Source organism: Hakea prostrata, chromosome 7, assembly GCF_041222555.1.
Source record: "Hakea prostrata isolate BN-2017 chromosome 7, UWA_Hpros_2, whole genome shotgun sequence".
Taxonomy (NCBI): Eukaryota; Viridiplantae; Streptophyta; class Magnoliopsida; order Proteales; family Proteaceae; genus Hakea; species Hakea prostrata.
Window position 1 is genome coordinate 6,425,879 of NC_142606.1, and position 25,968 is coordinate 6,451,846.

General features: G+C 42.4%; 2 protein-coding genes, 1 non-coding gene and 1 pseudogene across 3 annotated transcripts in view; 1 reads left to right on the forward strand and 3 right to left on the reverse strand.

Moving 5' to 3' along the window:
• The first annotated feature begins 295 nt into the window (after positions 1-295).
• LOC149009299 (small nucleolar RNA snoR83) lies at positions 296-418 on the forward strand. The gene has a single exon (XR_016174929.1). It is a non-coding gene; the product is annotated as a small nucleolar RNA snoR83 (small nucleolar RNA).
• Positions 419-2,811: 2,393 nt separating this feature from the next.
• LOC149009300 (zinc finger CCCH domain-containing protein 44-like) overlaps positions 2,812-25,968 on the reverse strand; it is a 40,526-nt gene continuing 17,369 nt past the window's right edge. The window contains exons 6-7 of the mRNA XM_089161077.1: positions 4,367-5,210; positions 2,812-2,981 (exon numbers count right to left, since the gene is read on the reverse strand). Of these exons, the coding sequence (XP_089017203.1) occupies positions 2,851-2,981; positions 4,367-5,210 (975 nt within the window). The 3' untranslated portion in view covers positions 2,812-2,850. The remainder of the gene's footprint in view (positions 2,982-4,366; positions 5,211-25,968) is intronic.
• Positions 7,735-8,750, reverse strand: LOC149009301 (NDR1/HIN1-like protein 6 pseudogene; annotated as a pseudogene).
• Positions 8,871-25,599, reverse strand: LOC149009302 (uncharacterized). Its single transcript, XM_089160782.1, has 3 exons — positions 25,360-25,599; positions 9,323-9,465; positions 8,871-9,152 (listed from the first exon to the last, which is right to left on the reverse strand). Exons 1-3 carry the CDS (start codon positions 25,597-25,599, stop codon positions 8,891-8,893), a joined length of 645 nt encoding a protein of 214 aa, XP_089016908.1. The 3' UTR covers positions 8,871-8,890.

Consider the following 25,968-nt stretch of genomic DNA (forward strand, 5'->3'; position numbering starts at 1 on the left):
GATTATCCAAAAAAGGCTTGGAATAGGTTGGTTCCTTGCACATTTCATCTCTCTTGCTCCCATGCATGCTAACCATAGAGCGGATCTTAGAAGGCTGGATCTAACTTTGATGACCCAATACTAGTTTGTTTTTCTTGTTGGGGATCTATTGCAACTTATTCCTTTCTACCCACCCCCACAATAGAGTTATTATTATCATGGATTTTCATCATTTTGCTGACACATCGTTGCCCATTCTTTGTATTCTTCTTGATGCTAATGCTTCTTAGAGAAATGCATTAGTCTTGCCTCCATAATCCCAGATAAAACTATTTGTGGTGTTTATCTGATTCATGGGAGGCCAATATTAACCATGGAAGTTTCGCTGATAACACCTTTGTAATTAAATGGTGTTTTACTAGTAACTTGCCAAACATGATGGGTTCTGCTCCCAAGTGTCCCAATTTTCTTATAATCCTTTCGTTTTGTTGGGTGACTTGACCACGATGGAAGCTATTAAGATTATGCGCCTAGTTTACATTTAGAAGGGTGATGTCTCAATCCTGATATGGTGAATGGTCTTGTCATCCTCAAATATAGTTGTCATCCTTAAATCCAATCATGAATATATCAGCCTTGTTGGGTTCAAGGTTGGCTGTTTTCTATGTAAAACATATAACCAAGTAACCAACTTCCTTGTTCTGTGTCAGTTCAATCCTCCGCTGAAGGAGGGATCTTCTGGGAGGTGTTTCCCTCATGTAGTTGTAGAATTTTCCAATGGTTTAGTTATCCACTTGTCATTTTGTTCAGCTCACCCCTCTTCGGTGTGCTTTCTAATTCTCTCTCTCCTCAATATATTTTATTCCACATCTCTGGACTCATTCTTCAAATCATTTGTTTTTGGGAATGAGATACCCAACGACCGTTAACTGGACAGTTGGTTGTTTCTATTTTCTCAAGGTTCTTTGGAGTATTAGACTTAGTTGTCCATAACACGGATAAGGACAATTGGTTCCCATTCTTTGACTTTGTTACATGGCTCCCGCTACTTGGTTACACATGTTTCCAAGTAAAACGAATGGTTTTTCATTATCTTCAGTCGCTGATCTAAGTTGTAGGTTGATTGTTGTAAATTTGAAGTCGGTCAGTGGTATAATTTATGTAAATCAAAGGGGAGAATGAGAACTGAAACAATATGAAAGGTAAAACCCTGACCCTTTGCCCCCTCTCCCTCCCCCCCCCCCCAAAAAAAAAAAAAAAAAAAAAAAAACCCGAGAGAGAAACCGATCCAATTCTGAAATGAAACTCTATGACCTGCTAACTTCATTCTACCATAGAATGAATAAATGACTCAGATAGTGTTCTCATACCTTTCTCCATGTGGGAGATGGGTTTATATAGAAGTTACATGGAGGCGGCGCTTCCTTCAATTTTGAATCGACTGTTGGTGAGTGAGTGGAGTATCCTTGGAATAACGGCTCCTTCTTTTTTGCGCCAGATAGATCCGTTATCTTGCTGACTCATCCCCCCAATTCTCGGAAACGATATGCTGAGTAGTTATTCGTAACTAACTCTCCTTGACTTAGTCAAGAGGGTCTTCTGAGACCTGCTTTGATTGTGGCTTCCTAAGGAAGAGATACATCAAACCGAGAGGGGTGTGTATCTCTCTCGAGGGGGTCCCGAGGGGGTCACTCGGGACCTTTGTGGAGGAAGAGATACATCATTCCGAGAGGGTGTGTATCTCTCATGAGGGGGTCACTCGGGACCTTTGTGGGGGAAGAGATACATCATCCCGAGATGGTGTGTATCTCTCCCGAGGGGGTCACTCGGGACTTCTATTGTCCATAACAACTGCAATACAATTTAATGTCAATGAATTCAACATGTTATGTATTGATTAATTTCGGTTCTTGATTGATCTTTCATGACAGATTGCTATGATTTAGTTAATTGTAAAGTTAATTGAATCTAGATGCTTGTTGAATGGTGTGGGTTAGCTTTATCTTTAATTAGATTGAGTTAATTAGTAGTTGGGTAGGAGTACCCAATTACCTTACATTGCCATGATTGAGATTGGGTTTAAATTGCAATCGTATTTCATTTCTTCATAGGAATATGCAGATGTTGAATTAGGATGCTAAGCATATGTGTATGGGAAAATACTATTATGCCATTTCATTCCAGGTTCTTGATATATTTTGGGCTGTAGTATTACTTTAGTATTTGCATTATAAAATTCAGGCGAAGGGAAATTGATTCCCAACACTCTTTTCATTCACTAAGTTCTTTCTATTGCTCATTCTCCATTTCGGTTATTTAGGTTAATTACCTGTTATTAGATTATTTAGTTCTTCAATCACAAAATCAATCTTGTTAATCTTGTTTAAATCACTTTTACTTTTACATTGAAAGTTAAAGATAGAATTCTCCGAGGGATCAATACTGTACTTATTATTTATTACTTGATTGTGATACGCACACTTGCATAACATCTTGAGATACAAGCAACACATATCAATTTCAAAGTTAGGGTCGAGCTGGAACCATATATATATATATATATATATTATATATATATATATATATATATATATATATATATATATATACACTTGTTTTCTCTCAAATCTAAAGCCACCACTATGTTTAGAAGGTCTAAAATAGGTTAAATACCAAATTCCAGCCCAAATTGAGCCTGATATCCACTGAGATGGGCTATCGAGTTGGGTCGGCTTAACCGGGGATTTTTACCAAATCTCAACCGAGATCTCAACTTTTTGACAGATCTAGATTGAGATCTCAAACCATAGCAGGGCATTTAGAAGTGTTAATTAGAACTAATCAAAACTTTTTGTTCAAAATGGGAAATTGTTATCCAAAAATTCTTACCTCAAGAATGTTATCATCTGACAACAAACGAATACAAGTCTCCTTTTTCATATTAGAAACTTGAAGGATGATCTCTGCATTGGAATTCCCCATCCCTGAGGCGTTCTTTATGCCTAACAATAAACACATAAAAAATGAGCTGCGACATGTTCCATTGATGCAAAAGGACAAATCTGTGGTCTGAATAAAAAAACTAACAATGTAATTTTTACTTTGTTATTCAATGGTACACATTGACTTGCAGCAAGAAATACCAAGCTAAAGCTAATGAAACTCACCTAGAAGAACTGCAAAACCTAGATGGCCAACTCAAATTTTCACAAGCCCTCACAGTCACAGTCACAGGCAGGTCAGGTTAAAACTTAAAACTCGCTGACTAGCAAGCGGGCTTGGGTACAGGAAGAAAGGAATTAAGCAACAAGTTCCAAGTCCCTAGGCTAAAACTAAAAGCCACAACACCCAACACAAAAACTTCACAAAACGAGACAAATTTTTCAAAGTTTAAGAGCAGGTTACGGTTGAAAACACAGGACGACAGAAATGTAATCCAACCTCATAGTGCCACCAATGACAAGTTTGAAAGTCATATATAAATATAATGATCAAATTCAAAATAATAATAATAATAATAATAATAAAATCATTAAGAAAAAAAAAAGACAAGAGGATTTGCAGCAAGAAATAGCTTGTGGCTAAAGATTCCAATCATTCCAGCAGGCCAATAAAGATTTGAATTATATAAGATATAGACATAGAGTTAACCTGATATTGAAAGTGATGATACATAGAGCAACCTTCAAACTAGTCTTGCATAGTTATGCACATCAAAGCGTACTAGCATCTCTTAGTGTCTGTCCTAAATTTCGCTGAGACACCTCATAAAACCAGCTTCCCAATACAAACAGCATTATCCAGGAGCATTTACAGAAAAAATAATCAAAATGTGTTTGATTTTAACATTAACAATTGGGAATCCAAAATAAGTTTACCTTATGATGACACGGTCATGGTAAACCACAGATTTATAGCATTTAATAAAATGTACAAACAAATATTTATTGTTTGACAGAAGTCTTGTTGAACCACAAATTGACATAAAATAGGAAGAATCAAAGACCTTAAAAAACATATGTAAGTTTAATTACAGTTCAAAGTCACTCCATTTCCTACTAAAAAGGTGGTTGCTGGGACAGTAACAGATCTACCTGCGTCACCTATATCATCATCAGCTATCATCCATATTATAATGGAGCCAAGATACACTAAAGGCATGTGTTGCTGAAATCATCAAATTTGTGCCCAACATGCATCAGACAGGGCACTTCAACCACAGGTACCAGTGCAACATAGGTAAAATATAGAAAAATGAGGGACCTGCCTCATTGGTGAGTATCATTTATAAATATTGACTAATGGATAGATAACCTTAACAGTTCAAGGCAAAGTACAATTCCAATAAGAGGTCATCAATAAAATACAAATTTACAAAAACTATTACCTGTAACTTGAACAAGCTTGTGAGAACATCTCTGCAAGTAGTCGTTGGGATCACATTTGACCCTCACAAAACTACTGACCACTTTCTCTTCAAACATCTCTGGATTCTTTAAAAGAGACTCAACCAAACTCCTCTTCAAGTAAACCAACTTAATATTTCTAGGTGTTATAGATGCAAAACAACTTTGTGGAACTTCCAAATCTTTTTTTCTTTTCTGAGGTCTTTCTGAGCTTGATATCCTCCGCTTTTCACTGGCTTTTGAGGTATCCTCTTCCATGTCCTCTGAACTGCATTTGAATTCATCTTCCTCTGAATCTTCCATGTTCTCAGAAAATTGTGATTCCAACAGGTCATCAATTTTATTTCGGCTGATGGATTTCCTTCCAAAAATAGAATGTAACCTTTCATCGCACAGAACCCTTTTCTTCCTCACGGGATGCATGAGACTGTTCTTATTGACATATTCTCTGATGATAGAACTCACTTCATCTGGAGAAAATTGTTTGCTAGTATCAATTCCTACTGAAGTAAGAAATTCAATAAGTTGCTTTGAACCCCACCCAATAAACTCCTTCTTCGACCTCACCTTCCTTTTCATCATCTTCATTGAAAAATAATTCTGCCCCTCAGGTTCCTCCATCCATTGCAATTCTCCATCTTCCATTGTACCATCCATCTTCTCACAATCAGAATCCAACTCACTTTGATAATTATCACCCTTTTTCAAGAGGTTATATGCCACCTGGAGAGCTTCCAATTTTAAGTGTTCTTTTTTCTTTACAATCTCCCAATACTCCATAAATAAGAACTCACAAGTTTCTCTGTCTTTAAAATCGACCTTGCCCTGAGGATACCAGGAGAAATTAAAGCCAGAAACATACCACAGGTTTAATGGAATGTTCCAGTCACATGCACACTAATTATCGTATCATAGATGACCTATAATTTTCAAGTCAGTAAGCACAAGAGTTCACTTATAAAATTTTCAAAGAGTAGCATTTTCCAAAATGTAAGCTAGAACCAATGGTGGCAGATGAGGGAACATCATCTAAGACGTTAAGATCATGAATAGTAAATACCAAGACTAAAGCAGTTCATGGGCAAAAAATAATATGCCAAAAATGTACACTCAAATTCGTCATTGGGGGGAGTAGAATTGCCAAAGGCATTCGTGTTTGAATAGCCATGAACAGGTCATATCCTAAATACTGAATTGGTAGGGTTCCAATTAGGGGCAGTATGGATGACCAGAGAGCTTATTCAGGCTCATTTGTTATGTCTGGTGACAGTGCATTTCCCAAGGATACACACCCTTCTAGAATAGTTAACCACAAGAATGGCTTCAACAGATGATAAAGAAACATTATTGTGCTGCAATGCCCTCATCAAGGCTAATCAGAGCAAGAAAATTTTGCAAGGCAAGAAACACATGTAATAGAATATTGTAAATTCGTAAGTTTATCAAATACAAGATAAGGACTTAAATTGGTCTTGAGATTATAAACACTGAGTTTAACCTTAATCTCCACAGCTGAAACTCCACAACCAGAGGTTGAACTCTCTCTACCAATCCAGATGCTCCTTCAAGAGTTACTGCCAAAGGAGATTGATAAGGGCAACAAGGCTAAAATAGTGGAGGACCAAGAGTTGACTCAAGCCCTTGATGAAGAGGATGGGAAAGCTGAAGATGGTACCACAAAAGCTTACAAGGAAAAGATTGAAGCAATAACACTAGCTGGAGATGTGCCTAAAGAAGACCTCACGGACATAGCAACTGATTTTGAGCACGAGCACATCGACTTTGTCATGCCACCATGGTTCTTTGAAAAGAAAATCCCCAGAATTGAAGACTTCATTGTTAGTGTTCCTACATTGCCCAAGTTTTGCCTAGGAATGGTACAAGCTGCCACTCACATGTTACTTCCCCCCCCCCCCCAGCCCCATATAATTGCAAAATTTGAGGACAAATACACACTGAAGAGAAGTGCCTTCACGAATTTTACGGCTTTAAATCCTTTCCCCTGCTCACGCGGGTTTTCCATCAATCTCTGCTCCAAGTCAAGTATTTCCTTGAAGAGATCTCAAGAGAATTGACCAAGATTTGCATGAAAGGCGTATGGCCCTCACCCATTCATCGGTGATGAATGTTTTCAAGGGGAGAGCTGATGAAATTCAGGAGGACCCCTATGACCCAAAATAGCACCTCGCCTCAGCATCCTATGGCCTAGTCCAGCCACATGGAGTCTTTTTCATCAATAGGGGCATTTTGGTCATTTTTGACAGTCCTAGTCCAGTCCAAGTTGATCTGGTTAGATGCAGAACTTTATCAGGAGTCCAGTCCTATTTTTATTTTGTTATTTGAGTCAGTCCTTGTTAAGTTAAGAAAGAATCCTAGTCAAGTAAGGAGTAGTCAAGTAGGAATCTTATCCTAAAACCTAGTCAAGTAAGGACCAAGGAGTAGTCAAGTTGGAATCTTATCCTAAAAAGGATTCCTTCTCAAAATAGGAGTCGTCCTAATTTTTGCAATTTTATTTATTTAGTTAGGAGTTCTCTTTTTGCCTTGCCTTTTAAGTTCAGTCCAAGTAGGAGTCCTTCAGGTGGCGTTTGGTTCCGCAATTCTGTTGAATCGGGTTCAGAATCATGTTTCTAGGGAATCATGAGTATGTGGAAGTAGGTTCTGTAGAGTCAAATTCCTAAAAAAAATCGTGTTTGGTTACCCTGATTCTGAAAGTGAATCTGTCAGAATTAGCATTTGGTTACCCTGATTTTGAAAGTGAATCTGTCAGAATTAGCATTTGGTTACCTGATTCTGAAAGTGAATCTGTCTGAATTAGCATTTGGTTACCCTGATTCTGAAAATGAATCTGTTTGTTATTTTATTTGATTAACCAAATACCATAACAATAATTTGTCAAAATTCAATACATCAACCATGAAATTATTGAGCCACATTTATAAAATCCCTCTCTCTTATCTCCATTTGTATCTGAGCATGGTTGACTCCATTGAATGCAATTAGTATTTAAAAAGTTATCTCAGTCTGAACGAAAACTACAACTGGAAAGCCTCAATTACCACCAATCAAATAAAAAGTTGTGAATGGTGAGGTCATTTACATTGAATTGTTCATCAATACATTTAGTACTTATCATCCCTTCCCACTGAATTCTTGGTATATGAAAATTTAACAACTAGAAGGGTGAAACAGAGGGCACTGTTGGAGTTTCTTGCAAGTGTGGTAGATATTTATTGTCCTTGTGGGATATGAATCTCATGTAATGCCAGCATAGAAAAATTGTTCTTGTGTGAGTCCAAAATTGACTTTAAATTTTTTTCTTAGGCCTGGCACAACACAGAGGCCACTCAATTGCAAGATGGGTTTGGATCTGAAAGCATTTGTATATATTATTCACTAAAAAGATACAAATGAAGTAGAAAGATACCTAATTCCTACATTGGGAAAATATGAGTCCCTCTAATATGAAAGGCCACAAAGTGACAACATAAGATGAAAAAAATAACAATAATAATAAACTAAAAATTAACAATAAGAGAAAAGAATATATCTTAAGCTTATTTCATCCCAAAAAAGGAGAAATAATCTAAAGCTTAAGCTTCAATTTACAGTCACTAGTTTTAATGCTAATCAAATTATTCTGACTCAAGCTATCCACCACCAAATTGCACCTGACATTGGGCTTCACCTTTATAAGTTTCAGTCTTCCAACTTCAAACTCACTGGTACTTTAGCATTAAGAATCAATGGAATATTTCCTGTCTGTTGTTGTTGAGATAATGCTTGAAGAACAACATTTCCATTGGGAATCTGACCTGTTAATTGAACATCAAGAACAGTTGTGTTCTGGTGACCCTGATAGAATTGTGGTAAAGACCCTTCACATAACTTAGTGTTTGTGTACCAAGCACTAATGTTGCTTCCATCTTCATAGTAAATTCCTATTTTCTTGTTTGGGTTTGTTGCTGTAAGCCTGACTACAAATGCAGCAGAAAGGGTCATGTATGTGTTGATCATGAACTGATTGATTCTCAGACGATCTATGGAGTATGAAGGGACCTTTGGTTGAAAGACAAGATAAAGAACACCAACTATAGCTGCAATGATAAGCACTAGAAGTAAGAGAAGGCCAAATGTACAGCACAAGCATCTGCAACAACTGCAACTTTTCTTTCTTGGTGGATTCAAGTGCACCACCGGAAATGTCCGCCGGAGCAATGGTGGAGTAGGAGGAGGACAAGGAGGGGGAGGAGGGTGTTGCTCTACTGGGTCACCTTTCTCTGATCTTGTTGAACCCTCTGGATCTAATGGCACAGTGGGTGGTGGCACTTCTGGATCCACTGGGTGTATTTTATGATGTTCAGCCATTGCTAGGTTGAGATCTCTTCTGAAACAAACAGTGATGGCTTCTGAATCCACTGGGTTTTGTGTTCTCTTGAGAATATTGTATGGTTTCTTGTTACTTCTATTTAAGGGTTTTGTGTTTTCTTGTTTGACTTGGTGTCTCTTCAGGAAGTGATGCAGTGTTGGGAGTAGGTATAACCTTCCACACCTACTCTAAAGCTGAAGTGTATGGGTGGTTTACCATAATCAGGAAGAGGATCAGTTAAATCTGAGTCAAGATCATCGCCCCATATGAGCTCCCTCACAGTTGCAGAACCCCGCACATCACTTTCAATCACACTAGTTTCAACATTCTTCTTAAGCAATCTCAATCTATCTGGAAGATCGGTAAGAATAACTTCAGCACCAAGAAGAGCTGCAATACAGCTGAAAACAGAGAAGAACCATTAGTCTTTAAAACTAGACAAGAAGACATCGGTTAAGCAGATAGAAAGAGAAATTAGAAAACTAATATCCTTCTTGAACAGAGGAATACTCTGATACAGATTGCTCATTATTATTAGACATTAAAAGTTGAAGAAATTAGATTATAATACCCTACTAGTCCACAGCCGGCACCCAATTCAATAACCTTCTTGCCTTGAAGAACAAGCTTCCCTGAGTCCACAGCTTGCTCCAAGAACTTCCCTACAACAATGCCACTGTCCCACATCACTGCTCCAGTTACCCCTGGTGTGCTCTACAAGTTCATAACCATTAAAAAGAAGAGAAACTTAAGAAATTTCAAATTTTGTAAATAGATTCAATGAAGACTTTATTACATCAATCACATACAGGTAAAATATCCCAAAAAATACCACCAACAACAGCAACACTAGAGACGCACAGAACTACCCATTAAAAGACTATTATCATCTTCATCAGAGTTAAGCTAATTATCTGAATTTGGCCCAATGAATCCATCTGGTATTATTGGGTGATGCGTCCAAAATCTGCTCAGCCCTTGGATCTCCTCGTGATGTCCTACAAAATTAAAGCGTCAGACGTGGCCCGACCGCTGGGGTCGGGAGTCCACCTCCGAAGGCTAAGTCAGTTGATGAACTTAATCACAAACGGCTCTGCTAGAAGCACATAGCTAATGAATGAAGAAACGGGAAAGGTGATCTAGATAGCAGGACGCTGATAGTTTGGATCTATCAGTATGTATCTGAACCTGAGTCTCAGATAGTATTCTTTTTGGTCGATTGATCCGTCTCTCACCTTGTATGGTAGTGAGGTTTATATAGAGTGTACCTTCGAATCTCCTTCGTTGGATGCACTCGAGCCTTCTTCGGGTAGTCGTTGGATCTTATCAATGAGATCCGTTGAGCGATAGACTTCTACTAGTTTGGGCTAGTAGAGGACTCCTGAGATAACCGTTAGGTTATGCGATAGTTATCCCTTTGATGATGATTATCCGCAGCCGTCAGTTTGAGTCTGCTGTCATCAGGGTGATTACCCTAATCCATAAGTAAGATTAGGGCACGCTTGCAGCAGAATAATCTTTCTTCTTCAGCAAGCCATCTTCCGGCTCCGGTTCGCTCGGGAGCGATTCGGTTTTCTCCGTCTCGACCGGGGTCGAGGGTCGGACCAGGTATGAACCCGGTCAGATCATAAACTCTCCATATCACGAGCCCCCCAGACCAAGAGTTCGGTCGATCCCGAGGGCTTGGTTTTTAACTGGGTTCGTCGTCAAGTGATGATCTCTGCGTGCTTCATTAAATGTCATATCACATTTAATGCGGTGGTCACTTTTCCTCGAGCGTTGTGAGTGTAAGGCCACGTATCTTCGTTGTAGTTGATCTGTCGTGGCTCACGTCTTCCAAGCGACGGTTTCCGAACGCCTATTTCGGATTCGTGAGTTCAAACTTTCAAAACGTCTTTCAATCTTGATCGTTGAGATTCCCGAACACTCGTGCGGGAGTTTTAAAAGCGGTTCGTTGTCTTCGTAGGTTTCATTCTTCCTGTCTGGAATTTGAACCTTTGTTGTCCGCTTCGCGCCTTCCCGCTCTCAAGCTTCCGTCTCACCGAATCGGTAAGTTTCTTGGTCTTTTCTTTTTGTAGTTTATCTGAAACGAGTAATGGCGGACGATAGGGCTTCTTTAGTACCCCATGTTGGTGATAGCAATGATGCTTTTGCTTCTCCCCGCTCCCGAACAGTCGGATAGTGATAACAAAACCCTAACCGTCCTCCTCGGGCAGAGTTCGCTGAAGTTTCTCAAAAAGGTTTTGAAAGAAAAACCGAAACTTCTCCTGTCCTTCTCGAGTCTGGATCTTCCAAGATTGTCGAGTTTTCTAGGCAGCCTCAAACCTCCGGGTCCAATGGTGGGCCTGGCTCTGTTCCTTCCATTTATAATGGAGAAACCCTTCTTTCAGCTGTCCAAGATTTTGACCTTCCTTACTCTTATCAGGTTAGGGCTCCCCACCCCGATGAGAGGGTTGATTCATCCCTTTCGGGTGAATTTTCTCCGTACATAGATGCACCGGAAAGCGGGGTTCGCTTTCCCTTTTTTAATCCTTTATTCTCCGCAGCTTTTTGAATCACTGGAACATTTGTCCCGAAATGCTCCTCCCCAATAGCTGGCGTCTCATCGTCGGCTTCTTGGGTTTGTGTTTTGAGCTTGGCATTACGCCATCTCTTTCTCTTTTTGTACATTTTCATGTTCTTTCTATCTCCCATCCTCCCGGATGGGTCTTTCTTTCCAAACGCAATAAGGCTGAACTTGATTGGAGGGGCAACATCCTTGTCAAAGGAACTTGCCCTTCTAATCACAAAAGATGGCGCGAACGATACTTTTTCTGTCGAGCGCCTCCATCAGATCTTAACTTCCCGACCACCTGAAGGAGGTTTACTTCTTCGTCCGAAAGTAACCGGGGCCTTCTTATCCAAAGAAGACGAGGCGGCCATCAGGAAGATCAAATCCATTCCGTGGTATCAAGAGATACATGGATATGAAGTGGAGTATAACTCCATCCTTCAAGATCGGGGCTTGGCTCATTGTGAGCTTCTAACCATCATCCTTTGATTTGACTCAAGTGATATGTCTTGAATTCTGATTCTTGTCCTTCTTCTTTGCAAGTGCCTCCCAAACGAACCCCGAAAGCCTCGGGTGAAGGCCGCTAGGGCCGTTGTGACAGCCGAGCAACGATCGCCCGGGGTCTTGACTGCAGATCAAGAGGCTTCTCTTCCCTCTCCCGACCCCTCTTACAGGGGTATCGGGAATATCAGGCCCGTAGGCCGATGCTTCGGGTAAAGGGAAGAAACCAATGGTGGAGAGGGCTAACGTCTCCTCCTCCGTCCGAACCAAGAGGAGGCATGACACAATTGATGCTCCCTCCAACAAAAAATCCAAAGCTTCGGCGGATGGTGAGGAGGTCTTCATCCCCCGGTGGACCCCGAAGATGACCGACGGGGTCACTCGGGATCCCGAGAAAGCTGCAGAGTGGAGCTCCCTCGGTCTTGCTCCTTCGATCGCCGGGAGTTTGAAGCCCTGGATGACACCTCCCTTGTTAGTCAATCTACAAGGTATCGGTCTTCTTGCTTACTTATGTTTTCATAATTTCTTATGACTTCTTCTCGATATCTTCCGTCTTCCCAGGAATGCCGTGTTGAGCTTTTATCAACACATGGAAGCATTGAGCCGGGTTGGTCGCACCAGCTCCTTGCTGCAAACTTGTGAAGAGAAATTGGCCAAGGCCAATTCCGAAATAGACCAGCTGACCGCAGCTACCGTGGAGATGCAGAAAAAGCATGAGGAAGAAGTGATCTCCCTCAAGGAAGCTCTTGAAGCTTCGAGAATTCGTGTCTCTGCTGCCGAGCGCGAGGCCGGGAAGCAAAAGGCAGCTGCCACGTTGTTTGGTGACAGCCTTGAAATCAAAAGTAGGGATCTCGAAGAACATCCGAAGTTGGCAATCCCTAGCAAGCCCGAGCATATAAAGCCGACCTTCGGAAGGAGTGTATTCGGAAATACCCGGACAGCGTACCTTTCTCCGAATTGCTAGGTTTCTACAACATTCGGGCTTATCGCATGGGGCGTAACGACGTTTGGGAGCAGATCCTTGGAACGATCCCCGACTTCGACACTCGCTCCTTTTCGCGAGGTATGCCACCCGCAGGTCTTCGGGAAAGTTGGTATGGATCTCCCGCACCGGGCTCGGGGAGTAGATGATCCTTTTCCAGCTGACCCTCAATATGAGGCATATCTAGATGACGAGCCGGCACTTCCAGAGGAGAAATCACAAGCCGAGTCTCAAGTTGTTGCTGTAGAGGATTCAGCCGATGCCACTCTTGAGGAAGGCTCTTCTCATGGTCCTGAGAAAAGTCATCCCGACCAGGGTCCCTCGGGCAACAATGAAGAAAAGGCTTAGGGAGTTGTTCTTTTGTAAAGATGTACTCTCAATTTAATGAATAGACATTTCTTTATTCATGTTGGCCTCAAAATTTCCCCGTCTCCTGCCGAAGTCTTGCCTTGAATATCAAAGTATTAATGATAAAACTTATCGCTTAACTTTTCATTCCTTGCCGAATAATGATCTTATAGAAATATTGTGAAGATGCGTTTCGGGAAGATGCGTTAATCTTCCCCACTACTTCATTTATTGCAAAGTCCGCACGTTTCCCTTCTCGCGAAGTTCAAACGTTTTCCGCTTTTTGTATACCATTCACTTGTTTCCAATGAATCGGAAATACAGCCATTATTTTAATGGTAGTGCGACGATTGGAGGTTTCTCTGCATCAGGTGCTCGCTTCCACATGTTTCCATGTGGCATCTCTTCGACCGTTGATCTTGCTTTTTGTGGATTTCGAAGCGTCGTTTCGATCTGGGTCGTCGTTTGTCCTTAGCTTTCAACCATCGTCTTATACCTTAGGCTATTTAAAGCCTTCGTGTGTTCTCTCCATCTATCCTGACTTCTGCAAGATAGATTTGCTAAAGTGCCAAAGCAACCTTTCGTCCTTCGGCCTGCTTCCGTATTCCTCGTACTCCAACGATAGCTCTATCCATTTCTGAACAAGTGAGTTTTTTGATTTCTCATCTCTTTCCCCACTTCCCCCCGAAGTAAACTGCACAGTAGTTATACTTGGGGTTTAGTTTGTTGGTCCTGTCGAAGCTTTAGAAAACTAGGGTTTCCCCATTGTTGCTGTTGTTTATTTCTGTACTGATACGGCTGGTTTTTGTGTTGTTTTGCATAGTGGCTCCCAAGATCAACCCGAACTTTATCAGAGCAAATGCTTGCAAGAAAAGGGTTGCGTCGGTGGTGTTTGGGGCCAGTGTGGTGGTTTCAGCTAGTGAATCCCCCAAGCGTAAGGCGACTGCTGGCGGTGAATCTTCAAGTCAGATTCCTGCAGCTTCTGTTGATGCCGTCCGTAGGTCTCCTTTGCCCGAAGTGATCGCTCGTCTTTCCCAGGAAGATCTTGATCACTCCATTGCCGATGGTGCTGCCGGCACTCCTGCTGGTGAGCCTGTTGGTGCACCCCCGAAGAAGACTCTTCGGGCATCCGAGGCAACTATGTTGGCGTCTGATGAAGGTGTGGTCCCAGCAGGTGCTGCTCCTATTTCTAACTCCAGTGCTTGTTTGGCATCCTCCTCCTCTCCTTCCGAGTTGGAGGATTTTGCCACTAGGAAGCGCCGTCGGGTGACAAGTGATGAAGCTCAGCCTTTGCTTGGTGTAGTTCATCCTTCTCATCCTTCGCTCGAATTAGTGTCAAACGAGTTTGACAGAGCGTTGGAATGGTGTACCGCTGCTCGAATGACTTCCGAGAGCGCAATTCTTTCCAAACTTCCAGATGAAGTCTTTACGAAGTCACCGGTGATGTAAGTCTTTCTTCATTATCCTCCCGATTTTGAAAAATTACTTTTCTCGCTCCTCGCTAACTCGAAAGTTGTTTGCAGGAGTCTTGCTGGAAACTTCCACAACCAAGTGGAAGCAGTCACTAGACTCAGTAGGTTGAGCAATGAAGTTTCTAGGCTTCGGGAAATCTCTGAAGCTAAAGATGTTGAGATTGCTCGCCTTCGGAATCTAGCTTGGGAGGTGGCAGGAGAAAAGAATTCGATGATTGGTCGTCTTCGGTCGGACTTGGATGATGCCGGGGAGAAGATCCGGCGACCGGAGCGGACAGTTGGAAAGTCGGGAGCTAAAGGATCTGAAACATTACCCGAAAGGCAAGCTGTAGTTCCTTTGCCCGAATCCCTTCCAAATGATGTTCGCAGAGCTCGCATCTTCAAGTATTTACACAAGTAAGCCTTTTGTTGATATGCTGAATGCTTATAACTTGCAAAGCGTACCGGGATGGTGAGAACGAAGTATGGGAATCAATATTAAGGAAAGATCCTCATTTTGATACGACTCCCTACAAGTGTTGTTTGCCATCCCGAAGTATTTACCGACCCGGGTATTCCTCCTCCCGACTGGACCAAGGATAAGATTGATCCTCTACCTTCCGATCCAGATATTATGCAATATCTGGAAGATTCTCCTGTTTATTCTCTGCTGGAAGAAGTCAATTATGACGAGCTTGTACCGAATGCGAGTTTGGTCGAGGACCATTCTTCTCCTGGACAAGCTGGACAAAGAGTATGAAATTGCGGAGGATTTTCTGAATATCAAAATATTTTTGTAATCCTCATTTCTTCTCTTCTTTTCCTTGACTCCCCACCAATGGTTGACTCATATGTTTATTCTAGCAAAGTCGCGTCGATCTTGTATAACTTGTTAACAGTCACCTGTAATGACTTTCTTCTTTGATCAGAGATTGTATCCAGCTCTTGTAATTATTTTGATACTGGCCTCTTTGGATCTTCTGAAGAAATAACAAATTACTTTATCTTTGAACTTTGCTAGCCACTTGAATCGCCGTTGCATTAGGTCTTAGTTGTCTGAAACAATGCCTTTACTTAAGGATTTCCGGAGAAATACAATAAGTCCGAGAAGGAACTCACTCGGGTTTTAAACCGATGCCTTATACTTAAGGATTCCGGAGAACAAGTCGGAAGGAACCCCGGGTTTTACCGATGCCTTAAAAGGACCGGAGAAATACAAAGTAGGGAAGGAACTCACTCGGGTTTTAAACCGATGCCTTATACTTAAGGATAATTCAAAAATTCAATAAGTCTCGAAGGAACTCACTCGGGTTTCAAACCGACGCCTTGCAAAAGGAACTCACTCGGATTTTCATCCGATGCCCCGACTTAAGAAAGTTCGAAAAAGTTTCCATAAGCGTTGAAGTGTTGAAGGACCCACACGAATTTTCATCCGATGCCTTATAGTTGGATCTTGTTCTTGAATGTGGTGTATGATGCCCCCCAATCAAAAGATAGTTTGTTGAAAGCCAAAAATTGCATTGATTGAGTTGAAAATGATTACATCGCGAACAAAATTGAAATCATCCTCAAGGATAAAACTTTTTGAGATGCCTAGCATTCCACGAACGATCCAACTCTTTCTGGGAATCTATGTTCTTCAGCCTGTAAGCTCCTGAACCGACCGGTTTCACTACCATATAGGGTCCTTCCCAGGAAGGGTCCAACTTTCTTTGGTGACGCGGGTCGGAAGCTAGGGTGTTTGTCAACACCAAATCTCCGGCTAAGTACCGACGATTCTTCACTCGAGTATTATAATGAGACGCTATCCTTCTTTGATAATGTTGAGTTCGTGCTATTGCCTTTGCCCGAACTTCGTCCAACAAATCAAGACTATCAAGCAGTTCTTGTTCATTTGCTTTTTCCTCGAACTCACGATCCCGTAACGTCCCCGCCATTATCTCCACAGTGCCAATGCTTCGGATCCATATGCCAACCTGAATGGAGTTTCTCCCCGTAGGTGTTCGAACCATAGTTCTATAAGCCCACAATACATTATGTAGTTCTTCGACCCAAGAAGCTTTGTCAGCTTCGAGTCTTTCTCTTTATTCCTTCCAGTAGGCGTTCGGTTAGTAACTTCTACTTGGCCATTGCTTTGGGGGTATGCCACCGAGGACATACGATGCTCGATTATATATGTTCCACGAAATTGCTCAAATTGTGGACAGTCGAACCGAGTACCATGGTCGTGACACTGGACCCAAGCGATAAGATTGACGCCATCTCCCTTTCCCCCGCGGCCCCTTTGTGGCGCCCGTCCCGCCCCGATGCCTTGGTGAATTTGCCCATGATATCAATTCCCCACATTGCAAAGGGAATGGGATTTAGAATTGAAGTCATAATTTCCGCCTGGCGTTTCGATATTGTAGCAGGAATTTGACAGTTACTACATCGACGAACGTAGTCCATAGCAGCCTCTTGGATCTTAGGCCAATATAACCCAAGTCTTAGAATTTTGTGGGCCAGGGCTCTGCCACCCATGTGAGCACCACAAATTCCTTCATGAACCTCAGTCAAAGCTGATTTTGCTCCTTCGGGGCCTATACATCTCATAAGGGGTCCATCATAAGATCTTTTGTATAGTCTCCCATTCTGAATGACAAATCTAGCTGATCGAATCTTGATCAACCTTGCCTCCACTGGATCCTCGGGTAGCTTATCATCTCTTAGATATTCGATTATTGGATCCATCCAAAGAACGTTCGCTTCAATATAAGAAATTTCTTTCTCATGATAACTTGGAAAAGTTACCTCTTCAATGTAGACCGAAGGGTCTAGATTCTTTTCCTTGGCATTGGCTAGTCGGGATAGCTCATCTCCCACTGAATTTTCATTCCTCGAAATCTGAGATATCTTCAAATTCCGAAATTGGTTCTGAAATGCCCGCACTATCTCCCGATATTTTTGCAAGCGTGGTTCTTTAATGCCATACTCCCCCTGGACTTGGTTGACTATAAGCCGAGAGTCACTATAAATAGTAACATCTCGCAATAGCTAATGCCTTTGACAACCGAAGTCCCGCTATCGTGGCCTCATATTCCGCTTCATTATTACTTGCATCAAATGCGAATCTCAAAGCATATCGAATAATAAATCCTGCTGGACTTTTTAATAGAATTCCAGCGCTGCTCCATCTTTATTACTCGAACCATCCACATATACCTCCCAAGTGGTTGGTATAATGGGATCCCCAATGGTGGGTTCCACTCGGTGCAGTAGTTTCTACTACAAAGTCGGCTAATGCCCGAGCCTTGATTGCAGTTCTGGGCTTAGAACTCACTTGGAACTCACTTAGCTCAACCGACCAGGATACCATCCTTCCGGACAAATCAGGTTTGTTAAGAACTTTACTAAGAGGAAAAGTTGTAAATACCTCAATTGGATGAGCCTCGAAAATATGGCCTTAGCTTCCCGGCGGCCATCATGAGAGCTAGAGCCTCGCTTCTCAATCTGCGAATATCTCGTCTCCGCATCTAGCAACACGTGGCTTACATAGTAAATCGGCCACTGTTTCTTATCTTTCTCCCGAACAAGTACCGCACCGACCACCGAAAGGGATGTCGCTAGATATAGCTGTAATATTTCCCCCTTCTCTCGTCCTGGACAGGATCGGTGGTTGTCCAAGTGCTTCTTTTAATTCCTCGAAAGCTTTCTGGCACTCTTCAGTCCACTTTGCTTCCTTACTGCCCTTCAGGACTTTAAGCGCCTTGAAGAAAGGCAAACATTTTTCTCCAGACTTGGAGATAAATCGATTTAAGGCAGCAACTCTCCCTCACAAACATTGTACATCCCGAACGGTTTTGGGAGCCTCCATATCAATCGAGCTTGTATTTTGGCAGGATTTGCCTCAATTTCCCTCTCGTGATACCATGAAACCCAAGAATTTGCCCGAGGAGACTCCAAAGGCACATTTTTCGGGGTTCAACTTCATTTGATGTTTCCTCGATCGAGAAAACCTCGATCAAATCTGCAATGTGATTTGCTTTTGTAAAGCTTTTCACCAACAGATGTCGTCAACATATGCTTCAACATTCTTTCCTATCAGCTCTTTGAAAATCTTGTTGACGGCCCTCTGATATGTTGCTCCTGCATTCTTTAGGCCAAAAGGCATGACCTTGTAATAATAGCTTTCACGATCAGTCATGAAAGCCATATACTTCTCATCCTCCTTATTCATAAGGATCTGATTATACCCTGAGTAGGCATCCATGAAACTTAAAGTTTCATATCCTGCAGTAGCATCTATCAAGAGGTCAATCCGAGGCAATGGGTAGCAATCTTTTGGGCAAGCTTTGTTTAGATCTGTGTAGTCTGTACACATCCTCCACTTCCCATTCACCATCACCATGTTGGCCAACCAAGTAGGGCACTCGATTGGTTCTATGAAACCAGAATTCTTAAGTTTTTCAACTTCGTTCCGAACGGCTTCATACTTTTCAATAGAGAAATTTCTTCTTTTCTGTATCACTGGTTTCGCCTTAGGGTGTAAAACCCAGCCCTAACCTTGACCCGGAAACCTTGTTATTTGTAGGTCCGATGACCCGGAGTAAAGTAAGAAGTCAGCTTTGGGCCATCCCAGTGGAGGACTTGGTGTCTGGCTTTGAATCCATGAGAGTTGATGATGAAGTTCTATTTATGGAAACTGAATCTTGATGAAGATCGGATTAGTTGATGGACTTGGAGTGCTCTCTATCTTGGTTTGAAGGCATTTCTACCTATTAGGTAAGTCACTTGACTTGTGTGCAAAACCCCTTTAGGATTGGATTTGATCTGGGCCTTCAATTCCCTGTTTTGGACTTGCTGTCAACATTGGTCGACTAATTGGTCGACTGGGCCAGTCGACCAATCCACTCGACCAATGAGTGCTGTCTTTGGCAATTAGGTTTTTCTTGCTCTATTTAAGTCCAATCTCGAGTCCACTTCGTATTTGCTGCCTCCAAACTCTTTGGAACGAACCAAAGACCTCTGCAAGTCATCTCCCTTGCATCCTTGGTGTTTTCTTGACGGATCTTCGTCGAAACTCTTCCTTTTGCATCAAAAGGTATGTCTACTCTCTCTTCTTCTCCTCCATCTTTGTTTTTCTTTCCTTTTTGAGTTGAGATAGTAGAAGAGATGCTGCATTCTCTGTTGCAAACATCTCTGAACATGTTCTCATGATCATCCTAAGGATTTGAGGCTAGAACAATGATCTTAACCATGATCATTGCATGCTTTTGAAGGAATCATGATCAAACCATGATCTAACCTGGTTAAACTTCTGATTTGAATTCTGATCTCTTTGGATCTTCTATATTGATCATGTTAGTAGTTAATTACTGTGTTTTCTTTCCATGATCCATGATCTATCAATCTCTAGTTGTTCTCTTCTACCATACTATGTGTTTTTCATGAAGCATGGTAGTTACATATATGGTAGGTTTTATTTCCTTATTTAGATTTATGCTTCTAAGCCTTTTTCCTTGAAGATCTAAGTATGTTTTCATGATACCTTTACCTGAAGCAATGATCCATCCTCCTATTGTTCTTGTCTTTGATTTCTATTTCGAATTCATCAAGATCCATGGTTGATCTAATTATGGTAACTTTTTGTTTCCTAATTTGGATCTTGATGTCTTGATTTGATTGGTGTTTTGAGGTCCCCTATATGTTAGAATACTACTGATGTAGTTTACCCCTTGATTAGTACCCTTTTGAACCACCAAATTCGGATTTCATATCTTAAAACTCTGTTTTTAGGCTACTGTCTGCATTGGTCGACTGATTGGTCGACTAGGTCAGTCGACCAATCCACTAGACCAATGAGTACAGCAACTCCAGAATTGGTCTGTGTTGGATGTTTTGGTATCTTTTCTGTTAGGGATCTTTCCTAATATGTTGTATATACTTGTTTAGGACCTTCTTCTCAAGTTTGCCAAGATCTTACTTGATTTCTTAGGATCCCTTTGCAAGTTATAAAAGGTAAGGATGGTTATTTCCTTAATTACATAGATAGCATGAATCTAGTTTCTATATTTGAATATCATTGACATGTTTCCTAAATTAGATTCTTACAATGATATACTACTGTTGTATAACTTTGATTACAGTAGCATTACTTGTTTATGATTAATTGATTCATGAATGATTTATTTACCAATTATATACAAGTTGATTGTACTTATTGATTTCTTTCCATATATGAAGTTACCATATATGTGATGATATGAATTGATGCATGTGTATGCTTAAGTATGGTTTGGAAAGGAGAGGTGTCCTTTTGACACTTCTGTCCTTGGACTACTATGGGAATATTATGGGATGTTTCCGGAGATGCCCTCTGGACACCTTCCTAAACTGTTGGATGACATATCTAGGATTGTCTAGTAGTGTTTGGCTAGGATGTCCTGTTATGTCGACCCTAATCGGAGGGGTATTGAGACCGAACGACCCGTGGTAGCAATGGGGGTTCATGGGCGCTCAAGACCGGTAACCAACCCGTGAGAGGACAGGAATCACATTGTGGGGGCCATTTATTGGTAGGGTTGCATATGGTTAGACTTGGGCTCACGGGCGCTCAAGACCGGTAACCAACCCGTGAGAGGACGTGAGAGCTTCCCGTTTACCATATGTGGATAACCAATAGGGTTGATGAGTCCGTAGTCGGGGACTATGAGGACTCTAGTGTGAAGGATACCGGAAAGGATCGTCGGGGACGAGGAATGGACGTATCTCGGATCCGACTTGATGTAACTAAGTAGAAGACTTGCATATGGCTAGGTTTTACCCCGACATGCGCCAGTACTTATACCAAATGGTTGTGAGAGAGTGTGTTGACTTAACCCCCGCCATGGTTTGTCCCGAGGGATGAAGGACCCATTACCAATCGGCTGCTCAAGACCGGTGAAATGATCCGTGAGAGAATCCAAGATATCTTAAATGGTTGAGGATGTGAGTGGACTTTCCTAAAGAAGTACGGTGCTATGACTTAAAGCGTGTCTGCCAATAGAGACCAGCATACATAGAGTTAGATTCATTCATTCATTGCTTGTCTCATGTCATATTGCATTTATGTTTGTTCTGGAAATTCTGCCATTTATGTTATTATGGATTTTAATCGCCTTTACCGAGTTTCTTTGAAACTCATTCCTTTATTGTACAATGTTTGTTAGACTATCCCGCAGTGACTGAGTACTATGACGGTCCCTATGAAGAAGCGCAAGGCGAAGAGGCATATCTCCAGGAAGGTGATTGCGGTTACCACAATTACACTGAAGATCTCGCGAGTGGTTATGCTCCGTACGATGCTTAGTCCGACCATTGAGTGGAAGCGTCCTTGTGCCATTTATGAGATTTACACTTATAAGGATGTTGTCTATAAAGTGGAGAACAATTTAGTTACCCAATGTACTTGCTACTGGGATTAGATTTTGTCCTCGGTACACAGCTGGATTTGCTCCAGTTTCTCCACTGGTTCGGGCCTTTGCATCTCTGTCTCTTCCCGATCATCTCGAACTTCTATGGGGAGGGCAATAACCTTCCTCGGACCCTCCTTGTCTTTTAAATAGGCAACATAACACTGCCGAGAGATCTTCTGGTCAGAGGAGACTTGACCGATTCCCATATTAGTCGGGAATTTTATCTTCAGGTGCTTTGTCGAAACAATAGCACCTATCTTGGATAAAGATGGTCGCCCGAGAATCATATTATAGGCTGGTAGTTCTCGAACCACCAAAAAATTGATTCGGACAGTTGTTTCTTTAGGAAAACTTCCAATGGAAAGATCCAACTGAACCGATCCTTCCGCTACCGCAGATGACCCCCGCAAAGCTATATAGGTGTGTAGATGAAGGTTTCATCAAGTCCCGATCCACCTTCAATTTTTGATACACTTCGTAAGAAATTAGGTCAGCTGCAGACCCTGTATCAATCAAAACTCTATGCACTTCCCGCCGTGCAATCTCTACCTTGATGACTATAGCATCATCATGAGGTAAACAAACGTCTCTTTCGTCTTCTTCGCTAAAGGTGATAGAATCTTCACCATTCAGCTTCTTCCGCTTCTGCGACTCTCCGGCTCCAACAAATTTGGATTTGGTTTTTAAACTCCGGAATGATTCGGGCCCTGGACCCCCGAAGATGGTAAGAATCAGTGACCGAGTAGCAGCTTCAATCACCTCCTTGCCTTTTTTAGACTTCGGGGCCTCCCTCGATCGTTCTGAACTAACCGAACGATTCCTTTTAGGGGCAGCCGCACGTGGCCCGCGTGGCTCCTCCCTTCTCCCCGCTAACAAAACGGACAGATGTCCCCGAGATATTAATCTTTCAATATCTACCTTCAGATGACGACAGTCATTAGTGTAATGACCATAGTCCTTGTGGAATCGGCAATACTTTTCCCGATCCTGCTGCTCTCCGGGTTTCAAAAGAATTTTAGGCGGCCACTTCAAAATATTTTTTCTTTTGAGGATATTCAAAATATCGGCCCGAGGAGCATTCAATGGAGTGTACTCACTTCTACCGGGGGATCTTTGGCGCCAAGGTTGGGATCTTCCAACCCGATCGCGAACATTCTTCTTTGGCTTCTGCTTCTGCTCAGGAGCCTTTTGTTCCTTATTGGAGACTTTATTATCTCCTTGGCGTGCATCCGGAATCTCCATGACTTCAGCTTGCTTCCGGCATCTCTGTACCAACTCAAGCATAAGTCGTGGGTATATCCTATAGTAATAACTCTAGGAGTTTCCGATTTGTGAGTCCCGTGAATAGAGCGATTCCAGCTACCTGTTCATCCAAGTTTTCTATCTCCATCGTCACTTTATTGAATCTTTTCGAAACTCTCCGATCGATTCGTTCATTCCTTGTTTGACAAGAAACAAGGTTTCTTCCATTTTCTTGACCCGTATCCCACTCTGGAATCGCCCTATGAATTGGCGCGCCAATTCGTCAAAGTTTACGATCCTTCCCGAGGGGAGGTTAGAAAACCACTTTTGTGCCGCTCCCGTTAGAGATGAACCGAAAACCCCGCATAAAATTTCATCGAATTACTCCGAAACCGCCATGGTCTCGTTGGTAATAGCCGATGTGAGCTGTTGGATCTCCGGAGCCATCGAATGTTGAGAAGGTAGGCAAACGGAAGTTATGGGGAAACCGATATCCCGCAATTGGCTCAACAAAAGGAGTCTTCCGAATGACCGAGTAAATATCCTCGGCTATTTTTCCCTTAGCCAATTGCCCTAACTTCTCATTGATGTTGGCCAATTCTTGACCAACTGGGGTCGGGTGATCTTCAGCAATACGATCACGACCTCGATTAACACGATCATCACGTGCTACTCGATCATCACGAACAGCCCGTCCTTCACGAACGTTTCTCTCGTCACGAACCGCTCGATCATCACGAACGGTTCTTCCGACAGTGGGAGAGTGAGTTCTTACCCCCGTATCCAACCTTGTATTTGAATCAGTTGTACTCTCTTGCGGTCTGTCGAACCGATCGCCTCGCCTTGGTTGATCATCAGTCCTCCGAAGTCCTTGGTTTCCTTCACGGAAATTCTGGTCAACATTCCGGTCTTCAGCCATTCTTTGGTCACGTGGCAATGCACGTCTCCCTGAATCGTGTTGATCAGGTTCTTGTGGTAAAACCACCCGTCCGGTGAGCATGCGGAGTGCTTGGCTCACCTCCAAGAGTTGAATCTTTACCTGATCCAATTGATCTTGGATTGTATCGGGAGGAAGATTACGTCCTCCCTAGCCATCATCCACCTCGATAGGATTTTGGCTTTCCTGGGGAATATCTGAATTATTCACCCCAGGTATCTGAACACCGAAATTGCGTTGTGCAGCGGCTGCCGATCTAGTCACCATGGCTTTTTCAAGTCTTTCCCACAGACGGCGCCAAATGATGCGTCCAAAATCTGCTCAGCCCTTGGATCTCCTCGTGATGTCCTGCAAAACGAAAGCGTCAGACGTGGCCCGACCGCTGGGGTCGGGAGTCCACCTCCGAAGGCTAAGTCAGTTGATGAACTTAATCACAAACGGCTCTGCTAGAAGCACAGAGCTAATGAATGAAGAAACGGGAAAGGTGATCTAGATAGCGGACGCCGATAGTTTGGATCTATCGCATGTATCCGAACCTCGAGTCTCGAGATAGTATTCTTTTTGATCGATTGATCCGTCTTTCACCTTGTATGGTAGTGAGGTTTATATAGAGTGTACCTTCGAATCTCCTTCGTTGGATGCACTCGAGCCTTCTTCGGGTAGTCGTTGGATCTTATCAATGAGATCCGTTGAGCGATAGGCTTCTACTAGTTTGGGCTAGTAGAGGACTCCTGAGATAACCGTTAGGTTATGCGATAGTTATCCCTTTGATGATGATTATCCGCAGCCGTCAGTTTGAGTCTGCTGTCATCAGGGTGATTACCCTAATCCATAAGTAAGATTAGGGCACGCTTGCAGCAGAATAATCTTTCTTCTTCAGCAAGCCATCTTCCGGCTCCGGTTCGCTCGGGAGCGATTCGGTTTTCTCCGTCTCGACCGGGGTCGAGGGTCGGACCAGGTATGAACCCGGTCAGATCATAAACTCTCCATATCATTGGGTTTTTACAATGGTTCACGGGTATATAACCTCCTTCAATAGTAATCATTTTTAGGTTCCTAAACTCAGAAAGTTGTCAGGGTTACATCACAAGAAAGTAGTAGAGCCAAGGTAGCAAAAATATTGGAAAAAAAAAGGACTAAAAGTGTTCGATTTCAAAGCATACCATGGACGAAGGCGACTGAGAAATAGTGAGACGATGCCCACAAGCCTCCAATTCAAGCTTAAGAGAAGATTGGCATACAAAGGCATTTTGCTTAGATAGGGTTGCTTGTTGAATCGCCCACAACACAAAGATCTCCTCTGACGAGTCCTGAACGAGTCGAACTGGGTCTCCATAGGAACCTATCTTGACCAGAGTCTCAATTTCTTCTTCTCCATCGAAGACCACCATCACTGAATCCATTATGCTGCGAACTTCTCAGTCCAGGGTCTCAACCAGGTGCCGTGACACCGATTTGCTTCGGTAAGAACAAATTACGCAGAACCAAACGGATGAAAAACCTTCACGGAACTGCAAGGAAGAGAGGAACGAGAACCAGATGGAAGAGATGAGCGAGTTCAGTAGCTGCGATGGAAGAGAGGAACCCTAGCTGCGACGGAACAAACTTCGCGAACGAGAACGAGAAAATGATTCACGATGGTTTTCAACCCCTATTTATACGTGGGTTCCAAAAGGTGAGTCTATTTGGAAACCACCTCAGGAGGTGGTTTCCAAGTGATCCTAAATTTGTGTGTTAAAAGTGGATCCTAGCTGAAGCTAGGTTCCGACTCA